This window comes from Nicotiana tomentosiformis, chromosome 7, assembly GCF_000390325.3.
Source record: "Nicotiana tomentosiformis chromosome 7, ASM39032v3, whole genome shotgun sequence".
In the NCBI taxonomy this organism is placed as follows: Eukaryota; Viridiplantae; Streptophyta; class Magnoliopsida; order Solanales; family Solanaceae; genus Nicotiana; species Nicotiana tomentosiformis.
The window spans coordinates 39,333,438-39,360,335 of record NC_090818.1 but is presented as its reverse complement, the minus strand read 5'-3'; the positions used below and the strand labels follow the sequence as shown (position 1 = coordinate 39,360,335).

Here is a 26,898-nt window from a genome sequence, read left to right as displayed (position 1 = left end):
ACTTATAAGTCAAAGGATCGACCAAATCCTTTTTTGACTACACATAATATGTATAAAAAATTCTCATCTCTAAGCAATTGCTTTATGACATTATATCTTAAGAAAATGTATCTACTCTTCCCATTGAAAGATTTATTTTCTTATAATGGTTATTGCGCCTTGGCAATCATAATTCATTGACATAATTATTGTCGGTTTAACTCACCAAGATGTTGCATAATCAACCTCACTTTCAGGTAATTTTAATATCACAGCACCTACCAAAAGCTGATCACACAATCACTATTGAGCTTTTCTCATATAAATCAGAGATTCAACATCATCACTGCATCCTTCTAATACAATGGAAAATTCACATACAAAATACTAACTCATAGTATCTCTCAAGTAAGGCAAAAAATCATCTCAAATGAAATAAAACTTTGACTTCTGTACAAGTGACTTTTGAAACATCTTTCAACACATAAGAATTTATTTTCTTTTTGTATATTCCATAGTCAAGTACCAAAGTAAAATTTTCTAAACATAAAAGCAACTTTAACTTTCAAAATAAATCTCAAATTGGTAGGAAATGGGTCATAATTCAATGATTTATTCACCCAAATTACTAAGAGACCCAAAACAAGATAAATTTTCATAGCCAGAAATATAATTTATTTTTTATCTTTCAATACAATTTTTTATCACAACAAATCTCAATTTTGTAAGGCTTCATTACAATAATTTTAATAAATATTTTTCCTCATTATTCCCAGTATGATTAGGCTACATAACCGTGGCAATACATTCTCGACCCCCGCACTTTCGTAAATTTCAGACCATTAAGGAGATAATCTTTTCACAACTCATAAAGAGTTTCATTTTATAAATAACAAGCTAATAATATAGCTTCACCCAAATCCAAATTAGAAAATATGTTTGTCGAGAGATATCAAATTCATGACAAAAGGTCACAACCTTTAAATAGTTATCACAACCCCAAATTTCTTCCGTAGGAGGTCGTGATGGAACCTAGTCTCTAAGACTAGGTAAGCCTAACAATGCGAAAAAATCATAAATATCTGAAATAAATAAACAACAATTCAAATAATTACAACTCCCAGAACCCGGTAGAAATAAGTCACAAGCTTCTAAAAATTTATTCTCAATATTTCTATGTATCAAGGTCTAAAGAAAAATAAGAAAACAACATAAAATGATAGAAGGGGACTCTGGAGTCTGCGGATGCTGGCAGATATACCTCGAAGTCTCTGTGCGCAGGTAACTCACTGACGTCTAGACTCGTAAGATGTACCTGGATCTGCACAAAAAGATGTGCAAAAGCGCAGTATGAGTACACCACAACGGTACCCAGTAAATGCCAAGCCTAACCTCGGAAGAGTAGTGACGAGGTCAGGTCAGGCCCTACTGGAGAATAGATAATGACATGAAAAAATGTTTAAATAATTTAATAAGATAAAATGACTATGGAAATTAATCAAATAGTATATCACATTTAATGACACCAAATAATTTCAAATAATATCTCGTGAAATCATAACAGAATTGCTTTCAACTTTATGAAAATCACAACAATTAATCGAAGGCAACTATGGCCATAAATCAATATAAACAAGGGCACTACCGAGGTACCGCCTCGTAGTCCCAAATCATAAATAAATTCACAATATCTCATTTCTTTATATCACCGCGGGAGCCTTCACAATTTATTTAAAGAAAAATATTTTTTCCGAAATAGCTTCCCGCGTTTTAGCCACCCTTGTCGCACCGCATGACTTCTAGTAGTCACCCCTACTAGCCACGCGTATCAAGCCACCCTTATCTCACCGCATGTGTTTCAATACCCAGACCTTATACCACCGCATGCGTATCAATATCACAATATATCACAATTTGCATCTCAAGTGCCCAATATTTTAATTTTTTCAAAAATAAATCAACAACAATATTTTTCAATAATAAAAAGCTCACGGCTCATGCCAAAATAATCCAACAATAATATTTTCCACAATAAAGAGCTCACGGCTCCATCACAATGAGTGCCAAAAATTTTAAAAAAATATTCAGAAAAATAATATTTTAAAACCTTTAATACGTTGCTTCAATATCAAATTTAAAAATATCAAATACTTCATATTAATAATATTTAATTTAACGAAAATCAACCTTCAAATAATGCACAGTATAAAAGAAATCAAGTTTCAATTAAACAGGTAAAACAATTAGCAGGAAAAGGTCAAACAAATTTAAAGTATATATCTTAGATAAACGATGAAGAATATAACAAGATAAAATAATTTAATAAATGTGCAACAATGATCTACACAATTTAAAAATATAATCTTTCATATTTAGCCCGTGTATATACTCGTCACCTCGCGTACACGACTTTCAACATATTTCAATAATCACATTCATATTAATTCTAAGGAAAATATCCCCCACACAAGGTTAGACAAGTCACTTACCTCGACTTGCTCCAATTTAACCAAGTATTATGCTTTTTCCTCGATTTTTCGGCTCCGATCGACTCGTATATAGTCATAATTAATTTGATACAGTCAACAAAAATTATAGGAATCAATTTCATAAGAAAATACTATATTTTTCAATAAAATCCGAAATTAGCTCAAAAATCGCTCGTGGGGCCCACGCCTCGGAATCGGGCAAAACTCACAAAATTCGATAACTCATTCAATTACGAGTCCAACCATACCAGTTTCACTCAAATTCGACTCCGAATCGATACCGAAATCTCAAAAATTCGTTTCTATGAGATTTTCTAAAATTTTCCAAATTTCAATCTCAAAATACTAATTAAATGGTGAAAATAATGATATATTTGTGTATATAGACCAAATCCGAGTTGGAATCACTTACCCCAAATATCTTTCCTTGAAAATCTGTCAAAAGTCGCCTCTGTTCAAGCTCAAGTTTGTCAAAAATGGCAAATGGGTCAAATGCCTATGTTTTTATAACTTACAAATCTGTCTAGTCCGATCAGGGAGCTCGATCTCGGGAGCTCGATCTTGGGAGCTCGATCTCGGGAGCTCGATCTTGGGAGCTCGATTTTTGGGAGCTCAATTTTTAGGAGCTCAATTTTGGGCCTCGATTTTGGGCCAGAATTTCCAGCATAAATGAAAAATTGCAGCAGCTGTTTTAAATCCAACTTTTGATCCATTAACCATCCGAAACTCACCCGAGGCCCTCAGGACCTCAATCAAATATACCAACAAGTCCTAAAACATCATACGAACTTAGTTGAACCTCTAAATCACATCAAACAACGCTAAAACCACGAAGCATACCCCAATTCAAGCTTAATGAAATTAAGAATTTTCAACTTCCATATTCGATGTCGGAACCAATCAAATCAAGTCCGATTGACCTCAAATTTTGCACACAAGTCATAAACGACATAACAGAATTGTGAAAATTTTCAAAACTGGATTCCGACCCCGATATCAAAAAGTCAACTCTCCGGTTAAACTTCCAAACTTTAAATTCTTATTTTAGCCATTTCAAGCCTAATTTCACTACGGACTTCCAAATAAAATTCTGATCACGCTCCTAAGTCCAAAATCACCATACGGAGCTGTTGGAATCATCAAAATTTTATCCCGGGGTCATTTGCATATAATTCGACATCCGGTCGCTATTTGAATTTAAACTTTTAATTTTTCTTCAAAATTCCATATCTCGGGCTAGGGACCTCGGAATTTGATTCCGAGTATACGCCCAAGTCCCAATTCATGATACGGTCCTACCGGAACTGTCAAAACACTGATCCGAGTCCGTTTGCTCAAAATGTTGACCTAAGTCAACTCAATTGAGTTTTAAAGTTCTAATTCATATTTTAATCTATTTTTCACATAAAAACTTTCCAGAAAATTTTACGGACTGCGCACTCCAGTCGAGGAATGATAAATAGTGCTTTTTGAGGTCTTAGAACGCAGAATTAATTATTAAATTTAAAGATGACATTTTGGGTCATCATATTCTCCACCTCTAAAATAAACGTTCGTCCTCGAACGGAGTTAGAAAAAGTACCTGAGCAGGTGAATAAGTGTGGATAACTGCTGCGTGTATCATGCTCGATCTCCCAAGTCACCTCCTCGACCGGATGACCCCTCCGCTGAACCTTCACGAAATCAATGTTCTTTGACCTCAGCTTTCGAACCTCCCTATCCAAAATAGCCACTGGTTCCTCAACATAAATTAGATCGTTGTCCAACTGAACCAAACTGAAGTCTAACACATGAGACGGATCGCCGTGATATTTTCGAAGCATGGAAACATGGAATACCGGATGAACCGCAGAGAGACTAGGTGGTAGTGCAAGTTTATAAGCCACATCTCCAACTCTCTCAAGAATCTCAAAAGGCCCAATATACCTAGGGCTCAACTTGCCCTTCTTACCGAACCTCATCACCCCCTTCATAGGCGAACCCCGGAGCAATACCCGCTCACCAACCATGAATGTAACATCACAAACCTTCCGATCCGCATAACTCTTCTGTCTAGATTGGGTTGTACGAAGTCAATCCTGAATCAACTTAACCTTTTCCAAGGCATCCTGAACCAAGTCTATACCCAAAAGTCTAGCCTCGCCTGGTGCGAACCAACCCACTGGAGACCGGCACCGCTTACCATACAAGGCCTCATACGGAGCCATCTGAATGCTTGACTGGTAACTGTTGTTGTAAGCAAACTCCGCAAGTGGTAAGAACTGATCCCAAGCACCCCCAAAATCTATCACACACGCACGAAACATATCCTCCAGTATCTGAAAAATGCGTTCGGACTTCCCGTCCGTCTGAGGATGAAATGTTGTACTCAACTCTACCCGAGTACCCAACTCACGCTGTACTGCCCTCCAAAACTGTGAGGTAAACTGTGTACCCCGGTCAGAGATGATAGATACTGGTACACCGTGAAATCTGATAATCTCGCGAATATATACCTGAGCCAGCTGCTCTGAAGAGTAAGTAGTAATCACATGAATGAAATGAGCTGATTTGGTCAGCCTATCCACAATCACCCAAACTGCATCAAACTTCCGCTGAGTCTGTGGGAGCCCAACAACAAAATCCATAGTGATCCGCTCCCATTTCCATTCTGGAATCTCTAACTTCTGAAGTAATCCACCCAGTCGTTGATGCTCATATTTCACCTGTTGACAATTTAGACACCGAGATACAAACTCCACTATGCCTTTCTTCATCCGCCTCCACCAATAGTGTTGTCTCAAGTCCTGATACATCTTTGCAGCACCCGGATGAATGGAGTACCGCGAACTGTGAGCTTCCTGGAGAATCAACTCACGCAAGCCATCTACATTGGGTATACATAGCCTGCCCTGTATCTGTAGTACACCGTCATCTCCAATAGTGACTTCCTTGGCATCACCGTGCTGAACTGTGTCCATAAGGACAAGCAGATGGGGGTCATCATACTGACGTTCCCTGATATGATCATAAAGAGAAGATTGAGAAACCACGCAAGCCAAAACTCGACTCGGCTCGGAAATATCCAGTCTAACAAACTGGTTGGCCAAGGCTCGAACATCCAAGGCTAAAGGCCTCTCTGCTACCGGTAAATATGCTAAGCTTCCCAAACTCTCCACCTTACGACTCAAGGCATCAGCTACCACATTGGCCTTCCAAGGATGATAGAGAATGGTGATATCATAATACTTAAGCAACTCCAACCATCTTCGTTGCCGCAAATTAAGATCCTTCTGTTTAAACAGATGTTGGAGACTCCGGTGATCGGTGTAGATCTCGCAATGGACACCGTACAAATAATGCCGCCAAATTTTTAAGGCATGAACAATAGCTGCTAACTCCAGGTCATGTACAGGATAATTCTTTTCATGCACCTTTAACTGTCTGGACGAGTAGGCAATCACCCTACCATCTTGCATGAACACTGCGCCGAGACCAATACGCGACGCGTCACAATACACAGTATAAGATCTTGTACTTGTAGGTAATACTAATACTGGGGTTGTAGTCAAAGCTATCTTGAGCTTTTGAAAGCTCTCCTCACATTCCTCGGTCCACCTGAACGGAGTACCCTTCTGGGTTAATTTGGTCATAGATGCAGCAATAGAAGAGAAACCCTTTACAAATCGGCGATAATACCCTGCCAAACCAAGAAAACTCCTGATTTCCGTAACTGAGGATGGTTTGGACCAATTCTGCGCTGCTTCAATCTTCTTCGGATCTACCTTGATCCCCTCGCATGAAACTATATGACCCAAAAATCCCACTGAATCAAGCCAGAATTCACACTTTGAAAATTTTGCATATAACTTCCTTTCTCTCAAAATCTGAAGCACAGTCCTCAGGTGTTGTTCATGATCTTCCCGACTCCGGGAATACACCAGAATATCGTCAATAAATACAATGACGAAGGAATTAAAATAGGGCTAAAATACACTATTCATTAAGTGCATAAATGTTGCTGGGGCGTTGGTCAGCCCGAAAGACATCACAAGGAACTCATAATGACCGTACCGAGTCCTGAAAGCAGTCTTCGGGATATCTGGCTCCCGATTCTTCAATTGATGATAGCCTGAATGTAAGCCGATCTTAGAGAATACTCTGCCACCCTGAAGCTTATCAAATAGGTCATCAATACGTGGCAATGGATACCTGTTCTTCACGGTAACCCTGTTCAGCTGGCGGTAATCAATACATATCCGCATAGAACCATCCTTCTTCCTTACAAATAAGACAGGAGCACCCCAAGGAGATATACTGGGCCGAATGAAACCCTTATGAAGAAACACTGTTCTTTTAATTCTTTCAACTCTGCTGGGGCCATACGGTATGGTGGAATAGAAATGGGCTGAGTGCCCGGTAACAAATCAATGCCAAAGTCAACATCCCTGTCGGGCGGCATACCCAGAAAATCCGCTGGAAATACATCAGGAAAATCCATCACTACTGGAACTAAAGCCACAGTAGGAGTATCAATACTAACATCTCTCACATAGGCCAGATACGCATCACACCCCTTCTCAACCATTCGTTGAGCTTTAAGAAATGAAACAACCATGCTAGGAATATGATCTGAGGTACCTCTTCACTCTAGCCGCGGTAGACATGGCATAGCCAACGTTACCGTCTTGGCGTAACAATCAAGAATAGCGTGATAGGGCGACAACCAGTCCATACCCAAAATAATATCGAAATCCACCATACTGAGCAATAATAAACCAGCTCTGCTCTCAAAACCACTGATAACAATTAAACACGACAGATACACACGATCCACAATAATATATTCACCCACAGGTGTAGATACAAAAATAGAAGAACTCAAGGAATCACGTGATACGCCCAAATACGGGGCAAAATAAGATGACACATAAGAATAAGTGGAGCCTGGATCAAATAAGACTGATGTATCTCTATGATAAACCGGAATAATACCTGTGATAACAGAATCGAATGCAACAACATCTGTCCTAGCAGGAAGGGCATAATATCTGGCATGGCCTCCCCATTTAGGGCAACATCTACCTACCCGACCTCCACCTCTAGCTGTATGTGCAGGTGGAGTGGAAATTGGTGCAGTAATCATGGCCTGAGAAGCCTGAGGCCCCTGTGGAATAGGTGGGGCCTGAGAAATCCGTGGAGGTGCACCTCTCCTAAGTATAGTGCAATCCCTCATGATATGACGAGTGTCACCACACTCAAAACAAGCCCTCAGAGGACGTGGCTGATGGGACTGGCTCGAGCCTGATCGACTAGACTGCCCGCTGAAAGCATCCTGTACAAGAGGTATAGAAGACACCGGTGGTGCATAATATAGAACCTGAGGTCTGGGAGTAGTCGGAATACCACTGGAAGCTGGAAGTGCTGAATGAATAGGATGGCTCACATAACCTCTACCATGACGGGCTACAACTGGGGCACGAGAATTATTATATTTGCCAGAATCTCGGGGTCTCTTAGCTTCCCTCTCTTCCATCTCCCGAGTCTACATACCTTCCAATCTCCTAGCAATTGACACCACCGGTTGGTATGTGATGTCCATATCTAGCTCTTGGGCCATACTGTATCTGATACTAGGGTGAAGACTCTCAATAAATCTGCGAACCCGCTCTCGAATAGTAGCAACTAAGGCTGGTGCATGCCTAGCCAAATCACTGAATCAGACCGCATATTCTGACACGGTCATAGAACCCTGGCGCAGCTGCTCAATCTCTATGCGCCATGCATCCCTAAGACTCTGAGGAACATACTCCCTTAAGAACATATCTGAAAATTGAGTCCAAGTAAGTGAAGCTGCCTCAGCCGGACTATCCAACTCATATGCCCGCCACCACTTGTAGGTTGCTCCTCTAAACTGGAATGCCGTAAAAGAAACCACATTGGAATCCACAATACCCATAGTACGAAGAATACGGTGACATTCCTCCAGAAAACCATGAGCATCCTCTGAAGCTAAACCGCTGAAAGTGGGAGGGTGGTACTTCTTATACCTCTCGAGCCTGAGCTGCTCCCCCTCTGAAACTGTTGTCCTAATCTCAGGCCGAACTGGGATAACTGGTTTCACTAGTATAACCTATGGGGCATGGTAAACTTGGGCCCGTGGTTCTGGAGTACGGACGGCGGGAGTCTACGCTCCTCACCCAGCCTGAGATGTGGTAGGAGCAAGTGGAATTAATCCTGCCTGAGCTAAAGTGCCAAACATGCTCAAAAACTGGGCAAGAGTCTCCTGAAGTGCATGAGTAGTAACAGGTATCTCAGGTGCCTGCTCTCCAACTGGAGCTACTGGTGGCTCTGGTGCAGCAACTCGCGCAGATGCTTTGGCTGCACTACGTGGTCTTCCTCGACCTCTAACTCGGCCTCGGCCCCGGCCTCTTGCGGCTCCAACATGGGGTGCGGGTGTATAATCGTCAGATCCAGTTGTGCGTGTCCTCACCATCTGTGAGAGAATAGAAAGACAATTGTTTAGAACTTTGAAATCAGCAAAGGCGTACGATAAGGAATCAAAGAAGTGAATATTTCCTAACAGTTCTATAGCCTCTCGAAGATAAGTACAGACATCTCCGTACCGATCCGCAAGACTCTACTAAACCTACTTGTGACTCATAACACCTATGAACCTAGAGCTCTGATACCAACTTGTCACGACCCCAAATTCCCTCCATAGGAGGTCGTGATGGAACCTAGTCTCTAAGACTAGGTAAGCCTAACAATGCGAAAAAATCATAAACATCTGAAATAAATAAACTACAATTCAAATAATTACACCTCTTAGAACCCGGTAAAAATAAGTCACAAGCTTCTAAAAATTTATTCTCAATGTTTCTATGTATCAAGGTCTAAAGAAAAATAAGGAAGTAACATAAAATGATAGAAGGGGACTCCGGAGTCTGCGGACGCTAGCAGATATGCCTTGAAGTCTCCGTGCGCAGGTAACTCACTGACGTCTAGACTAGTAAGATGTACCTAGATCTGCACAAAAAGATGTGCAGAAGCGTAGTATGAGTACACCACAGCGGTACCCAGTAAGTGCCAAGCCTAACCTTGGTAGAGTAGTGACGAGGTCAGGTCAGGCCCTATTGGGGAATAGATAATGGCATGGAAAAATGTTTAAACAATTTAATAAGATAAAATGACTATGGAAATGAATCAAATAGTATGTCACATTTAATGACACCAAATAATTTCAAATAATATCTAGTGAAATCATAACAGAATTCCTTTCAACTTTATGAAAATCACAACAATTAATCGAAGGCAACTATGGCCATAAATCAATATCAACAAGGGCACTACCGAGGTACCGCCTCGTAGTCTCAAATCATAAATAAATTCACAATATCTCATATCCTTATATCATCGCGGGAGCCTTCACAATTTATTTAAAGAAAAATATTTTTCCCGAAATAGCCTCTCGTGTTTTAGCCACCCTTATCACACCGCATGACTTCTAGTAGTCACCCTTACTAGCCACGCGTATCAAGCCACCCTCATCTCACCGCATGCGTTTCAATACCCATACCTTATACCACCGCATGCATATCAATATCACAATATATCATAATTTGTACCTCAAGTGCCCAATATTTTGATTTTTCCAAGAATAAATCAACAACAATATTTTTCAATAATAAGGAGCTCACGGCTCATGCCAAAATAATCCAACAATAATATTTTTTTACAATAAAAAGCTCACGGCTCCATCACAATGAGTGCCAAAAATCTTAAAAAAATATTCAGAAAAATAATATTTCAAAACCTTTTATACATTGCTGCAATATCAAATTTAAAAATATCAAATAATTCATATTAATAATATTTAATTTAAAGAAAATCAACCTTCAAATAATGCACAGTGTAAAAGAAATCAAGTTTCAATTAAACAAGTAAAACAATTAGCAGAAAAAGGTCAAACAAATTTAAAGTATATATCTCAGATAAACGATAAAGAATATAACAAGATAAAATAATTTAATAAATGTGCAACAATGATCTACACAATTTAAAAATATAATCTTTTACATTTAGCCCGTGTACACACTCGTCACCTCGCGTACATGACTTTCAACACATTTCAATAATCACATTCATATTAATTCTAGGGAAAATTTCCCCCACACAAGGTTAAACAAGTCACTTACCTCGATTTGCTCTAATTTAACCAAGTATTATGCTTTTTTCTCGATTTTCCGACTCCGATCGACGTCATAATTAATTTGATACAGTTAACAAAAAATATAGGAATCAATTTCATAAGAAAATACTATATTTTTCAATAAAATCCAAAATTAACTCAAAAATTGCTCGTGGGACCCATGCCTCAGAATCGGGCGAAACTCATAACATCCGACAACCCATTCAATTACGAGTCCAACCTTACCAATTTTATTCAAATCCGACTCCTAATCGATACCGAAATCTCAAAAATTCGTTTCTATGAGATTTTCTAAAATTTTCCAAATTTTGATCTCAAAACACTAATTAAATGGTAAAAATAATGATATATTTGTGTATATAGACCAAATCCAAGTTGGAATCACTTACCCCAAATATCTTTCCTTGAAAATATGTCAAAAGTCGCCTCTGTTCAAGCTCAAGTTTGTCAAAAATGGCAAATGGGTCAAATGCCTATGTTTTTATAACTTACAAATCTGTCTAGTCCGATCAGGGAGCTCGATCTCGGGCTCGATCTTGGGAGCTCGATCTCGGGAGTTCGATCTTGGGAGCTCGATCTTGGGAGTTCGATCTCGGGAGCTCGATCTTGGGAGCTCGATTTTTGGGAGCTCAATTTTTGGGAGCTCAATTTTGGGCCTCGATTTTGGGCCAGAATTTCCAGCATAAAGGAAAAATTGCAGCAGTTGTTTTAAATCCAACTTTTGATCCGTTAACCATTCGAAACTCACCTAAGGCCCTCGGGACTTCAACCAAATATACCAACAAGTCCTAAAACATCATATGAACTTAGTCGAACCTCTAAATCACATCAAACAACGCTAAAACGACGAATCATACTCCAATTCAAGCTTAATGAAACTAAAAATTTTCAACTTCTACATTCGATGCCGGAACCTAGCAAATCAAGTCTGATTGACCTCAAATTTTGCACACAAGTCATAAATGACATAACAGAGCTGTGAAAATTTTCAAAACTCAATTCCGACCCCGATATCAAAAAGTCAACTCCCCGGTCAAACTTCCAAACTTTAAATTCCTATTTTAGCCATTTCAAGCCTAATTTCACTACGGACTTCCAAATAAAATTCCGATCATGCTTTCTAAGTCCAAAATTATCATACGGAGCTGTTGGAATCATCAAAATTCTATTCCGGGGTCGTTTGCACATAATTCGACATTCGATCGCTATTTGAATTTAAACATTTAATTTTTCTTCAAAATTCCATATCTCGGGCTAGGGACCTCGGAATTTGATTCTGGGCATACGCCCAAGTCCCAATTCACGATATGGTTCTATCGGAACTATCAAAATGCTGATCCGAGTCCGTTTGCTCAAAATATTGACCAAAGTCAACTCAGTTGAATTTTAAAGCTCTAATTAATATTTTAATCCATTTTCACATAAAAACTTTTCAGAAAATTTTATGGACTGCGCACTCAAGTCAAGGAATGATAAAAAGTGCTTTTTCGAGGTCTTAGAATATAGAATTAATTATTAAATTTAAAGATGACATTTTGGGTCATCACAATAGTATATAAATGTAAATACCATTTATTCTCGTGATCTCAAGCAACATAAACAAATTGTCCCCCTGACATGTTAGAAAATTCTACAACTACCGACATAACTAATATCACATTGCCTCTTCGAGATGTTAAAAGAGAATATTTAAAACACTCTAGACCAAGAGAACTACAAAATCAGTGCAGTATCTTTCACTTTGCAAAATGCACATACAAAATTGCAAATACAAATTCACATAAGCATATAATGTACAACTATAAACACATCTAAAATTGAAAGGACATTATATGTATCATCCTGATGTCAAAGTTTATCTGCCTATTATATTCTCACGAGAATAATCATGAAAGAATAAATATTGAAGAGATATATATTAGTTCAATTATGCATACCTGACACTTAGATATAATGTTACAAAAAAATATATCAACGGGAGAATATTACCGTATATCTTTAAAGTTCATCAAAATTCCATAAGTAGTATTCTCCATAAGACTATTGTGCAAACTTGAGTGTAGGTCCCATTTTCAAAATTAGAACAATAACTTGGACATCGTCAAATTTGATTCTCCATAATAAAAAAATGTGGAAATATCCTTAAGATTGTTGGAAAAATTGGTTAGGGAGAATATAAGTTAGTTTGAGGCGTGTCAAGGACACTGTCCTTAAGGATATTTCGCTCACACAGTGATAAATAAAATTAGGCGTATACCCCATGATTCAACAAGCTCGTCCGGTTATAAAATTGGGAACAAAACTAGCAGAAAACTCAAGAAAGAAACCCAGCATATACGAGGAAACGATGATTCAGAAAGTTATATTAGAAAGTGTGTCTTTAGCTCTCAAATACCATATTTATATAGGAAACGTCTAGATAACGGCTACTAATGGCTAGTTTGGCTCTATTAAATATAAAATAATTTACTAACTTATAAGTAGATGTAAATAATATTTCAAAGAGAATTTTTTTTTTAAATTAAGATAAACATTAACTTTTGAGATATAACTAATTTTACAATATGCTGCCGCCATTAATTTTTAGAGCGTGATTCATGGAAGAAACAATCTATACAACATCATGTAAATTAATACTTATTCTATACTTTGTGAATATAATATTTATTATTTGAATTATTTAGTTATTACTTATTTCCATTACGTATTATTTAATGTATAGATCAAGATACAATATCTTATAATTAGAGACATATTAATACAAATAAAAGCCTTAGAAAATCTATATATTGACTATCACATTTAGATTCAGAACTCAAACTGGATTTAAAGAAAATAATTTTCTTCTTCTTGCTAAGTATAAAAATAGAACAGACATAATGCACAAAGTCAATCTATCTGCCTATCTTTTATCCATTAAGAAGAAGAAAGATTGCCCATGCAAATATGCAGTTAAAAGAATTCGATATTCGTAAAAACACAAAACTCAAACGGAGAAAAAATGGAAAAGTGGTAGATTTTTTTTAAAAAATAATTGGGCAGTGTAAAATTGAAGAAACAGACAAACAAATGCAAAGTGGGTAAACAGTATATAATGTCACTCACGCACATGGCGGAAGGAGTAGAGAGAGAAAGAGAGAAGAAAGTGGATGCAGCTGTTAATGGTGTCTATCTTTTGTACTTTGGAGCGCGATTCGGTCTTCCCGAAGCGAAAGCCAAATCCTTTCACACCTTCGCTCCTCTACTCGTGACTGGTATGGCAATATGAAGCTAAACGGCGTTGTACTGTTACCTTTAACGACCTTATCTTCAGATCTTCTTCGTCCTTAACCGCAACGGACCGTCCAAAAACCCTAATATGCTTCGCCGAAATGCTGTGACAAGGTCATTTTCACCTTTTTTCCCTTTTTCTCCTGCATGTGACGCGATGGCCGATGGCGGATTTGTTATTTTTGCGTATCGAGCACTTGATATCTATGTAGATGCGCCTTTCTGGATCCGGAAACTTTCTGAATTTTGTGCCTTTTTACATACAATTTGCTGAATTACAGTTGAAATTGTTACTTGTTTGTTTCCTTTTCGTTCATTTTCGTTTCTGTTAGCTTACTCTTAGCGGTTTGCTCCTGCCGCCTCTTTTTGTTGTTAGATTTTTTACTGTCAATGCGCATTTTGTTAGATTTGAGTTATAGTTCCACGTGTTTTTCTGTTTCTGCGGATGTATATAAAGGCGAGGTTCCAATTCTGGACAGCTGTGTACACTTATGATGTAAATGCATCAAATTAGGAAATGTACTAGTATCTAAGTATTTTTCCTGATTATCAAATTCTCTAAAGTCCTAACACTTCACCAAAAAAAGGAAAAAGGGTCTACTTTTGATTTCGAAGCCACTGCTCAAACAGAGAAAGCTTTGATTTTGATGCACTGATTCCATGCCATGAGTTGATGCTAGATCTATTATTAGGAGATAATAAGTTTTGCTTAACCCGACTGTTTGTTAAACCTTTAATGTTGCCTCATTTGGCTTCAAATGCATCCTGCTCCTCCAATGTTTAATTATTACCACAGCTGGCCACCTCTCACAGGACTAAGCTTGTTACACTATCTAGTTTTTCAAGAAGTGGAACACATCTTAGATGACATCCTTTGCTTGATAATGATCAAGCCTTGTTTCCGTAACAGGTGAGGCTTGCACGTCCACTGTGGTCTATAATAATTCTGAAGAATCAGATAGCAACACCGTATCCCTTGGTCCCTGTAACTTTGCTCCATACTAATTATAACCCCCCCCCCCCCCGGTATTTTGTATCGTGTCTTTGGACTTGGGGATAGAAATGATGATTTTATCTTTGATATTGCGGGTAACAGTCATGCACTAGTCATTGTGGCCAATAAGTTTCTATACTTCCTTCTGAAAAAGCTATTGGAATTTGATTTTTCAGAAGTACATTATTGTAGTGTGGGAATAGAACTGCTTGTTGCCTCATTTGTCATGTATATGAGTTCTTGCATTCCTACGACTTTCTGAGAATTTTGTGTTTCTGTGCAGAAGCATACAAGTGGATATTGTAGGTCCAGACTATAGATCATTCTGACGATGATATTTATTTTGTAGCGAGGCTCGGTGCTGGTCTTCCATTCCTTTATTGATGGTTAGCATTTGACGAAGGATAGGCCAAAGAACTTTAGGATTGTGAAGAAGTTATAACTCAGCAAAGATGCTGTTCAACAAAGACATTGAAGGTCTGCGTGATGATGGATTTGATGGGTCAGTTAATGAGACGCAGATATTTGCAGACGTGTTCTTCGGAAATGAGAGCAGTACCAATAGGTGTCCTGTGGCCGGAGTTATCAAATTTGAGGGTGACGTTACTAACCAGACAGATGAACCTGGACATTTGTGTGGTGAGAATTCTGCATTGACACTACTTCATGATTCTCATGACGTAAAGGAGGATTCTAGAGAAGACCCATGTGAAAAAGAGCTAACCAATAGTCATGTGGAAGAGGAATCTGACCCATTAACTTCTTTGGATAGAGTACCTGCAGATATATCACAGCAACCCTCTTTCTGCCCTTCTCAGAGTGTGTTATGTCATATAGTTGAATCTTCGAACCAAGGTGTTAAAGCAAGTTCGTATTTGCAGAAGCGGCACGCTGTGCTGGACCAAAGTCACATGCTTGGTGAAATGGATTCATCAAAATTAAGATCGTCTAAAATAGAAGGAAATGGATGGAAGGATGTAGCTGGTAAAGCAATTGCATCACCTGCTTCTCAGGAGAGCTATGCAACTAAGTTGTTGGTTGGCAGTGCCGCAAAGCCGTCAGGGATTCGTCGACCACCCAAGCCAAAGTGGAGGGACCATTGCTTTGTAGAATTGGATGAAGCTGAATTGTCAACGATTAAGGGTTCTCCAAATGACCCTCGCCCTCTTCTTCGGTACCACATCCATCGTTTGCTCAGAGCAGCAGGATGGGTAGTTGGAAGGCGTAAAAGAAATAATAAATTTCATGGAATTGGTGAGTATGTTTACAAGTCACCTGAAGGAAGACCAATCCGTGAATTCTGGAGGGCCTGGACCTTGTGTGGGCAGAGTGTGTTTACTTATGCAGATTGTATTTTGCCAGAAATGGATTGTAGGTTGTGGTCTGATATGCATCAATTTTTGGGTGACCTATCTGGTACAGTGATGGAGATTGAAGAAAAACTGGATACCTTGGAAACAGCTTCTGCATTGGCTCGTCTTTGGTGTCTCCTCGATCCCTTTGCAATTGTGGTGTTCATTGACAAAACATTACGCTTTCTCAAAGAAGGAAAAACGGTTAAAGCCAAAATGACTTTGGTCACCACTCCTATTAAAAATGACACGTTAAAGACTGTGGGCACTGCAGGAAACCTGTTTGCTGAGAGGTTGTTGCAGAACCAGCCTTGCAGCTCTTCTTTAGTCTCAGATAGTGCATTGACAAGTCTTGAGGGAGATAAATGGATCCACAAGGAGTATGTTGATGAAAGTTCCCTCAACTTAACAGACTCACAGATGAGAGAAGGAAAATATCTGAATGGCGCATCTTATTATTATCCTAATGAAAGATCCATGTGCTTAAGTGATACTGTCAGTGGCGATGCTAATAAATACAGGAAACTCTTGGAAAATGGTAAAAATGTCCTGGATTTAGCTCCTTTACCAGCTTGTGGGTCTGAAAGCACCAGTGAGCATGCTGGATCTTGTTTGTTTGAAGTTCCTATTAGTTCAGGAAATGCACTAAGCTCGCTTGGGGGATCTAATAATGTTCTTACTCAGCAAGATAGCAACAGTATACCTCATGCAGCAAGTTCAGTCTTGAAAAGGAAGGCCTCAAAGAAATCAAAAAAGTTATCAGAAATGGAATTTACTAACGGCTGCCAAGATGAGAAGTTTGGTACATCTTATAATAAGAGTGGATTGCATGAAGTCAGTGGATCTGGCTTACAAATACATTCAAGACCTAAGGGATATTTAGTAGACTACCTGGGGAGAGCTAGAGGTCATCAAGGGCAGTCCTTCCGTAGTTCAGAGTTTCAGGACAATACTGAACAGAACAATTTTAAGAAGTTTAGGCAGACATTGGCTAGTTCTAAGCAATTGAGTCAGTTTAATGTGCACATGAAGTTCAACTCTGGGAATATTGACAATGATAACTCTCTGCGAGGAAATATTGAATTTAAAGCAATTACAAGTAAGCGCAAAGTTGGGTCAAAGAAACTTAAGACATGTCGTCTTAGTGATGACGATCTCTTAATCTCAGCTGTAATTAGAAACAAGACATGCAGATCTGGCAACAAAAGGGGTAAAACTAAACCGCTGAGGAAAAGAAAGAGCCAGAAAAGCGGTTGCAAGTTGCTATTACGTAGCCTCAACAAGGGTGGAAAGCACTTCATCGAAGCAAAATGGCCTACCTTTGCCTCAAGAACAGTGTTATCCTGGTTAATTCATTCTGGGGTTGTTTCCCCAAACGAAGTGATCCAGTACCGGAACTTGAAGGACGATTCTGTGGTAAAAACCGGCGTAATAACTAGGGATGGAATATTCTGCAATTGCTGTGACAAGCTGCTATCCATCTCTGAGTTCAAAAGTCATGCTGGTTTTAAGCTCAATCGTCCCTGTTTGAACCTTTTCATGGAGTCTGGTAAGCCGTTTACCTTATGTCAGCTTGAGGCTTGGTCAGATGAATACAAGGCACGAAGAGCTGTTCCTCAAACTGGCCAAGCTGAGGAAAGGGACCAAAATGATGACAGTTGCGGGCGATGTGGTGATGGTGGCGAGTTGATATGTTGTGATAATTGTCCAGCTACCTTTCATCTAGCTTGTTTGTTCACACCGGTTTGTCTTCTGACCCTTTTCACTTGGTTTACCATCTCTAGCCAGTTTGGTATTTTATCTTGCCTTGAGTGCATTCTTTTCTTGATCAACATTTATGTTTAACCCATTTGTAAATTGTTAAATGTCAAAGATCCGTCCTTATGCTTTATGCATGCGTTTCATATATGGTTTAGCTGACATTATATTATGAAAGTATTTTTCCCTAGGAAGAAACTATACTTGTCTGAAACAGTTTTCGATCTGTCTTATTCTTGAAAAGTTCGGTTGTGTTTTATCATAGTGCTGGTGAACAACCAGCATCAACTTTCTAAATAGGCTATCCCATATGTAGCAACAGGTTCCTTAGACACCCTCAGTGACCAATGTAGAGTGATGGCTAAGTTTATTTTAAAGAAGACAGTAATTGACCTCTCAAAGTTGCCGTTTATCTGTTGAAGGTGAAGCAGTATTATATGCATTTCAGAAGAGTGCGGAAGCCCAAAACTAGAACTACTAAATCTTTAACAAAATTCTTCTCCATGTTTTTTTGCTAGCTTTTTTAAAAACTGTTGAAAGTGGTCTTGGTAGCCCTGATCTGATGGATTATTGATCTGCCGATCTTTGGCAATCAATGAAGTTTAACATGTTCAGTGTCAATTGGGTCTTCAAGACTTCGGTTGGCCTCTTTTTAAGAATCTGACAAGTTTATTTGGCTGTCCCAACTTGTGTTTATCTACAGTTCACTTGCTGGCAAAATTGAAGTGTATTTATGAGCCCTTGCTTAATTAGAAAGTAAGGCAGTTCTATAGAACTCTAGGAGTATGCACTTTTTCCTATTTTATCCCAATTCTAGATTTGATCCCTCTCACCATTGTGGTAGATTCAATTTGATCTAATTATTAAGAACATCCCAATTTTGTTCCAGGTTTCAATCTACTATCTTAGACACAAAGAAAAGTTCTAAAAAATAAGTAGCATACTGATGAACATATTAGGCCATTGTTGTTCGAGAGGAATGAGAAGGATTCAATTTGGCCTAAATGGGCTTTCCTTTCCTTGTTATTTGCTATTCCAATCTTCTGCTTTAATGCTTGTCTGCGAGTTTCTTGAGAGGTATCACAATAAGTTAATTGGTCGTTCTATTGGATCTGATACTGTATTTGTTTCCGATGATATAAAAGCAAATTAATAGCAAAGAGTCAGCTTAAATTATTGACTTATCAAATGAAATAGCTAAGAGATGGCGTGTATGACAACTATTATTTCACACCTGACACATTTATCATAGATATGGTGATCTGGGACTTGGAGGATGAGTTATTGGCTAGAGACGTAGCCCGCTTCAAATGCCAAAGCCTGTGTTCTACATTTCGGTCTTATAAGATTTTCCAAAATTGTGTCTTCAAGCCCTATATAGTGATAATCTAGGTTTTCCTGATTGAGTTCGTTTTCTGACCCATATTCTGTTGTTTCAGCCAATTTTGGGCCAAATATCTTATTTTCACATGTTTTCCTATTCTATTGGTACTTTACCTAGTCATTTGGGGATTCGTTTTTTTTCCACAATATGAACTGGTCCACTTGTTAGTTTGGGCATATTGATGCAAATTCAGTTTATTTAAGAGTTTCTTTTGATTTTTTGGATTTCAAGAAGTTTTCATGTTTCAAATGGATAACTAAAGAGGGTGGAAACCTATTTTTGCATCAGTCTTTACTTATACTTAATTTATTGACTTCTCAGTTGGTTGACATATTTACCATGTTTGAAGTCCAACTGAATTATCTTTGTCCAGCTTTTTGGTACGTTTCTTAATTCCTAATTATGACGGTGTTTAACTTTTGGTTGTGATGTAAATCACTTTGTTGATCTTTAGCAAAAGTCACTATCTTAATGATCAAGAAAAATCAAGTCATTTTGTTAAAACTAACAATCACATATTCTGTCATAATGGTGGTAATTATGAATTAGTTAAAATCAAAATCAGTCTCGTAGAGCGAGCATAAAATGTTAGCTTGCATAATGTGTGGACCCACTCTTGGCCTATATATAGGCCTTAAACTTCAAGGAAGACGGCTTAACTTGTTTGTTGCTATAGGTAAAAGATACTTTGGCTAGTATGATTTTGCTTATGTTATACTTTATCATATAGAAGACCATCTCCATTCCTTGTCAAAAAAAAAAAAGGAAAAGAAATCTCTGTTATAAATTGAATCAAACAAAAAATAATGGACCTATATCACCATGTCTTCCAGGTCCCAGTATATGATCGTTTCTGTGAAATCAGTTAACCCTCTTTTTTCTTACTGGCTAGTATCTAAGATGATTAGTGTATTACTCATGTTGCTGCGGTAGTTTTTTATGCCCGTAATGCTCCATTGCTTTTGAACTGGTTTTGACGAAATCGATGGTAGTGATTTGATGTTCTGATTCAGATTTGCTTGGTACCTTGTATTGTCTTTTCTGCTTGATTATTTGTTTTACATTGTTCTTCTTGCTTTTTTTTCCATTCTCGTAAATCGTACCATGTTTTTCTCTACAAGCCTGTGCTATATTCATTTTTTCATGACCGTGGTGTCCGGGCCAGCTTGCGCGCACCTTAACTAATTCTACGAGATACCTGCTATCTCCACCAGCAACAGGTACGAAGAATCACCTAATGTTTTTTGTCTCAATTGGGTTTTGAACTTGAGACCTCATGATTCTCAACCCACTTCATTGACCACTATGCCACACCCTTGGGTGCTATATTCATTTACTGATGTTGTGGTTTCTGTTTTTGCACAAGGCATGAATTTACTATATTCCTTCTAAAATATCATATCCATTCATATGGCCTGGTTTTCCTTTGATTTTGTTACGTATGATACATTGAGTACTTCATTTTGTTTGAAGATACTGGACATGAGATATAGATTCTAGTAGATTAACTTTATCATTTCTTGTTTCAGGAACTTCCTGAAGGGAGTTGGTATTGTCCACAGTGCACTTGCCGGAAATGTGGGGACGTGGTTAAATATAGTGAAGCATCGAGATCCTCCAGTGCATTAAAATGTTCACAGTGTGAGCATAAATGTGCGTACTCCCATGAACTTGACTTGATTGGTCTTTTTTGGTTTCTGTTCTTTTCCCGTTGTAGGCCTTCAAATGTCCGAATATTGCTATTGGAGCTTTGTGTTCACTTCTTACCATAATGCACGGTCCCAAATAATACTAAGATTTTGAGTTTGGCATACTTCACAAGCCTCAATCAGAGAGTTGTCTTTTTCACATTTAGTTGTGTCATTTTGGGGGGGGGGGGGGTTTATTTCTTCCTTCCCAAAAAATTTCCTAGTTTTTTTTCTGTTAGTAAATGCCTTGATGATTTGTGAACAGATCATGAAGCATGCAGTAAGCTAAGGGTTACAAAAGGTGGAGAAGCCTCTGATACATGGTTCTGCAGCGAAAGCTGTCAGGAGGTGAGGTCGACATCTCAGCTTTACATCTGCTATTATAAAACAAGGTTGCTCAGTGATGTAGGTCCTGAATGCAATTAGCGTACATCAAATGAATCAACTTTTCATGTTTTTGTCTCTTTGAAGGTTTTAATGTGGAGTTTTGAAATGCTATCTGATGGTTATTAGTTCCTTATGCATGCGATATGACTTGGTGGAGAATGTGATATGACTGTTATCTTGTTAATGTATCATCTCAGTCAGTCTATACTCTACACAGAAGTAACAGCTAAACTAAGAACAGGAATTCTTGCACCATGTACAGTAATATTAGAAAACCTCTGTTTGTTTACTGCCAGAGTACTATTCTGTGGCTTTGAAACATCAGTTACAGGTCTGGCCTTGGATTAAGTTCACTTGCTAGATCTTTTCTTTGATAAGTGAATTTAATTTTATCATGAAAGAACTTCACCCAGTTTAGTCTTCTCTTCTTTCATGGTTTCCCTGAGGTTCTGAAATACTTGATCATGTTCATGTTTTTGGAGTTCTCCTAGTGTCTGAAAGTTTTTCAGTATGCATTAGCAAAATGCTTTGAATGTGGCCCCACTGTTAATTGGAGTCATTAGGGATGGCATCATGATGGAGTAATATTATTCAATCTGTTGACCCAAGATTTTGATTAACGAGAAAATATGACAAACCTTATGTGAACTTCTTTAGAAAAGGAACATTACGAAACTTTAACATGGTTAATCTATAGTTCGTTTAAGTAATCCGTCCTCTAGGCGGTGCTGTGTTTGATGAGAACACAAAATCTAGGAATGCCGAGTACTGCTGAAATAAATACTAACTTCATTGCAAGCTTGATTATGAATTATTTTGGTTGTCTTTTGAAACTTAGGGTTTTTGCAGGTATATGAAGGTCTTCGCTCTCGAATTGGGCTCATTAATCTTCTGACTGATGGCTTGTCATGGACTCTTCTGAGGTGCATTCATGGTGACCACATAGTTCATTCTGCTCAGCGGATTGCTTTGAAGGCAGAATGCAACTCAAAGTTAGCAGTTGCCCTTACGATTATGGAGGAGTGCTTTCTTCCCATGGTGGACCCGAGAACAGGCATAGATATGATACCCCATGTAATATACAGCTGGGGGTGAGTAATTTCCGTTTGACATCAATTTTTATTGTGCTTTCCTGTGTGGTGTATCACTTATTTATCCACTTTCTTTTAAAGCAGTTTGTGGAATTAGCTATAAGTGGTTTTTGCTGAACTCCCTGCACTTGATAGCTGAGGCATTGTGCCTAACTTTTCTTATTCATTTAGTTCTCATTCAAAATAATTGAATGGAAGGGTTAAATGGCAGGTTTAACAATAAATTTATGAATAATATATTTTATATTGAAATGATAGAGAACAAATTTATAAGGAATTTTTTATCTGAAGCATTGTGTTCTAAGGAGTTTGGCAATATGCAAACAAATGGATGGAGTTTCATCGATTCAGCGAGCCAAAACAGATGGAAACCTTTTTCCTGTATCCATGGTGTCATTTGACTAGTTCATATCAATGTTACACAATACAATGATACTTAAGTGGTGCTGTCAGACTGATCCTTAAAATCTTTACAGATCACAACTTGCACGATTAAATTATCATGGATTCTACACAGCGATCCTGGAGAAAGATGACATATCAGTAGCTGTAGCATCAATAAGGTAACTCTTTACCATCTTGAAAGAAATTGCCCTTTATCTTGCTTATTCTATGAACTCCGTACCTCTAAGGCAATGTAGATATTCTCGGTGCATATGCATCTTTTTTCGTTTTGCTATGTGTTCTTTTACCTTTTGATTGCAGCATGTTTTCCTCTGTTCATTATTAAAAAAAAGGACAAAATGAAGAAAATTAGACATTATTGGAATTGAAACTTTAGAAGGAAAAAAGTCACATTTCATTTTCAGTGTTCCATCTTGATCTGATCTTTCGGTTTGTATGCTATGTTAGTGTTTCTTACTGTAAACCTTTCAATTCAAAATGTATTAAGTCTTGTCTTGTCTTGTGAGTATTAAAAGTGTTTTCTCCTATCGGCTGCTTAAATAGAGAGATTAGACAGTGGTTTAGTATCAGATGCTTATACACATATTGCCCACACATTTTAGGTTGTTTCTTTTGGTTGTTGCTTGTTAGAAAATTAATTCTTTTTGGAATTTCTTAGAAAAAAATGTTCAACTTTTTTCATCTGGAGGTTTCTGTATAACTGGTGCCTTCATGTCTATTAGGAAAGGTGCTTTGAAGAGAGATATTAATAATTGTTGATTGAATTCCTAAACTATCACTATCCAATTCCTACATTTACTATATGGGGATGCCACAAGGAGTTATAGTTACGACTTTGTTCCCAGATCCTCGATCATTGATTATGACAACCCGTGGCCAATGGTGGATCTATGTTTTGGAGGTATGGGTGCTTCAGCACCCATTGACTTTGGCCAAATTGTCTTATGTATGCATAAATAATACTTTAAAAAGTCTATAAAGTGACCAACAGCACCCACTATGATGAGGTCCCAGTGGGTGCTCATAGTGTGGAAAGCTTTTGCAGAGCTCTCTTCTACAAAGGTCTTGGTTCAAATCCCTCTGGAGGGGAATTCCTTTCCTTATTCTCACCTCTGCTTGTTCAAGTCGTTCCCTCTATTTTTCTCATGCTCTATTCAAAAATTTCAAGAAGTAAGATCTTTCCTTTTCTGTTTCACTTTACAAGCAAATTCCTTAATCAAATTTATTGTCCATAGTTAGGAGTGAAACACATAATGTGTAATATTAAATGTTTAAGGTGAAACTTTTTGTTTTATACTTTTATTGAATATCTTTTTTTAACTTTGTACTGTTGTTTAGTTATTAAATGTTAAGTAAACTATTTTAAATAGAGCAATATAAACTTAGTCTCATCTTATTGTAAATAGTTGCATCGTGAAATCAAACTATTGTATTTGGAATACATTAATCTAACGTAACACTTCATAAATTTGGCTATTTCCGTATTTACTTTGTATGTCTAAACCATTAATTTGTTGAAGTTGTTATTAAGATTGAGATAGAAAAAAATCCCAAGAAGTTTAAAGGTGAATAATTGAGTTAAACAAAGAATATTTTTAAAATGAGATATTCTTTTCACCAAATTATCTATTTGACAGGCCATACTTGTTTCAATGTCTTTCATATTTTCTTCTAAATTTACTCAAATATAATTTGAATGAATAAAGTGAAAAGCTAAAGTAAACAGAACTTATTTAGTTTTGTGATCGTTTGTCTAGTTATAACATAAAATCCTAGTAAATCAATCTGATTTAACTCAAAAACTTACCGATCCGACCCAAATGAATACCCATGTTTAGTTTTTGTGCCACTGTGAATTTACACTAATATCGGTGAAGTTCCCACGATTTATAAATTCTGAATCTGCCACTGTCCGTGGCTACCCTGCTGGCTGTTTGAAGAAACTGTCACTAAAATCAGGACAAAACTTTCTTATTTTTTTCCCATCAGGCCAAATCTTTCTCTGAATCGGAATTTTGGTTCTTATGCAGGATCCATGGAGTAACAGTTGCTGAGATGCCCCTTATTGCAACATGCAGTAAATACCGTCGCCAGGGAATGTGCAGGCGCCTACTGAATTCTATACAGGAGGTAATTTGACCACATAAGCCCTTGGGAAATGGGCGTAAATCCCATGAATTTTTTAATAATACTAATTATTAGTAGTATGAAAATAAAAAATAACAAAAAATGCATTAAAATTGTGTATGATTTTAAAGATTAAACAAACCGTTGAATTATTTAACATAAATGCTTAACATGCTAATAAACATATGATGGTAGAGAAGTGTATAAGATATCATGAGATACGAGTCAGCTAGAACATCTTAGCAACCCAAATATCAGAAGGAAAAAAATATCATAATTTATAAAGAATATGAGATTTGTACCTTCTGACAAGTGAATAAATCTAGAAGCATTTTTATTATGGTAATTTAAAATATTTTTCTTTTCAAAGACTACTCTCATCATTATTAACTTTCTGATTTGAGACGCAACCAAGTTCCGAATAAATCAGAAAAATGACATTTTGTCTAATAGGAATAATTTGCAGTACTTAATATGACTCTAGCATTGTTCTAAGTTAAGAGTTGTGCCAGAATTCTGACTGATTTTTCCTTTACTGATGAAAGTTTCTTCTGATCTCAAGTAGTTCCTGGTATAGCTGGATGTGATAGATAGTAGGTAATCTTGAGTCTCATTAAGTTGCTAAATCTGGTCTGTAAAGATCATCTATCTTGACATGGTAAATCTCCTTATAAGAGAGAGAGAGAGAGAGAGAGAGAGAGAGAGAGAGAGAGAGAGAGAGAGAGAGAGAGAGAGTCTAGTTTATCATCCCTTGCTTGTTACATACACTACCTTTTCCTCGACTCTGTGGCTTTCAATGAATATCATGTTTTATCCATGTATGCTTATCAGTTTCCCTTGATCATGGCTTCTAGATGCTAAAGTGTTTCAAGGTTGAGAAACTTGTAATATCAGCTATTCCAAGTTTAGTGGAAACATGGACTGCTGGCTTTGGCTTTGAACCCTTAGAAGATAGCGAGAAACAAAGTCTAAGTCATATCAACCTCATGGTGTTCCCGGGAACTGTATGGTTGAAGAAGTCCTTGTTTCAAGCTGCTGAGGCAGATCAACTGAGTGGTGAGTGCTTAGTGTTTATTGTTCTTCAATTTCACAGAAATCTTCTCATTTTTAAACACAACAATCTGGTGAGATGCTAAAAACTGGAACTAATATGTTTCATCCCTGAAAGCAGTTCATCCGGGAGAAACAGCATCCTGCCACGAAAATGGCGTCACCATTATTGAGCCGATTCAACATCATTTGCCATCTCAAGATGTCAATGCAGGAGCTGATGTCAGACACCTACCTCAGTCTGAGAGTTTGCAATTCAATGAAGATCAAGGTGGTAATAATCTTGATGGTCAATTTTCCATGACTTCCCATGAAGAATCAGCTGTATGGTTTATGGAAAACAAGATTTGTGATATAGAAACTCATGAGCCCGGTCAAGATTGTGAAGGAAACATCTCTCATAAATATTTAGAGCCTGAAACTGAAACCAGGAAGTCGGACTCTAATAAATTGCAAGTAGAGGAAGTCCCAGATGTTCATGCGCTGCGTGGTGAGTGCTCAAAACTCTCTCAGGAATTAACGGTCGTGACGTTTAGCAGCCACCGGGAAGTAGGTTGTAGAGTAGATACTTTGCAGATACACGAAGAAAGACAATTTTGTTTAGATGAAGTGTCACAGAGAATTAATGTATTGCAAGGGAACGGGAAATGACATTGATTATTTTTTAGTTTTTGTGCATAATGCTAGTGGACTTTGTCAAAGGGAAAATGAAAATGAGGAAAATGAAAGAATT

At 37.7% G+C, this 26,898-nt stretch overlaps 1 protein-coding gene across 2 annotated transcripts; it reads left to right on the top strand.

Moving 5' to 3' along the window:
- Positions 1-13,752: 13,752 nt before the first annotated feature.
- LOC104111689 (increased DNA methylation 1) lies at positions 13,753-26,832 on the top strand. Of its 2 annotated transcripts, none has more exons than XM_033660133.2 (9): positions 13,753-14,043; positions 15,273-18,018; positions 20,947-21,070; positions 21,371-21,453; positions 22,342-22,583; positions 23,060-23,146; positions 25,019-25,118; positions 25,970-26,171; positions 26,287-26,832. In XM_033660133.2, exons 2-9 carry the CDS (start codon positions 15,376-15,378, stop codon positions 26,814-26,816), a joined length of 4,011 nt encoding a protein of 1,336 aa, XP_033516024.2. In that variant the 5' UTR covers positions 13,753-14,043; positions 15,273-15,375; the 3' UTR covers positions 26,817-26,832. The 2 variants fall into 2 exon arrangements, with proteins under 2 accessions (XP_033516024.2, XP_009619736.2); XM_009621441.4 differs by having other exon boundaries at positions 15,207-18,018.
- Positions 26,833-26,898: the final 66 nt, after the last annotated feature.

Coding starts and splice junctions, on each gene's coding strand:
- LOC104111689 (XM_033660133.2), top strand. CDS start 15,376: ATGCTGTTCAACAAAGACATTGAAGGTCTGCGTGATGATGGATTTGAT. Junction 21,071..21,370: donor TTCACAGTGTGAGCATAAAT/GTGCGTACTCCC, acceptor ATTTGTGAACAG/ATCATGAAGCATGCAGTAAG. Junction 26,172..26,286: donor TGAGGCAGATCAACTGAGTG/GTGAGTGCTTAG, acceptor CCCTGAAAGCAG/TTCATCCGGGAGAAACAGCA.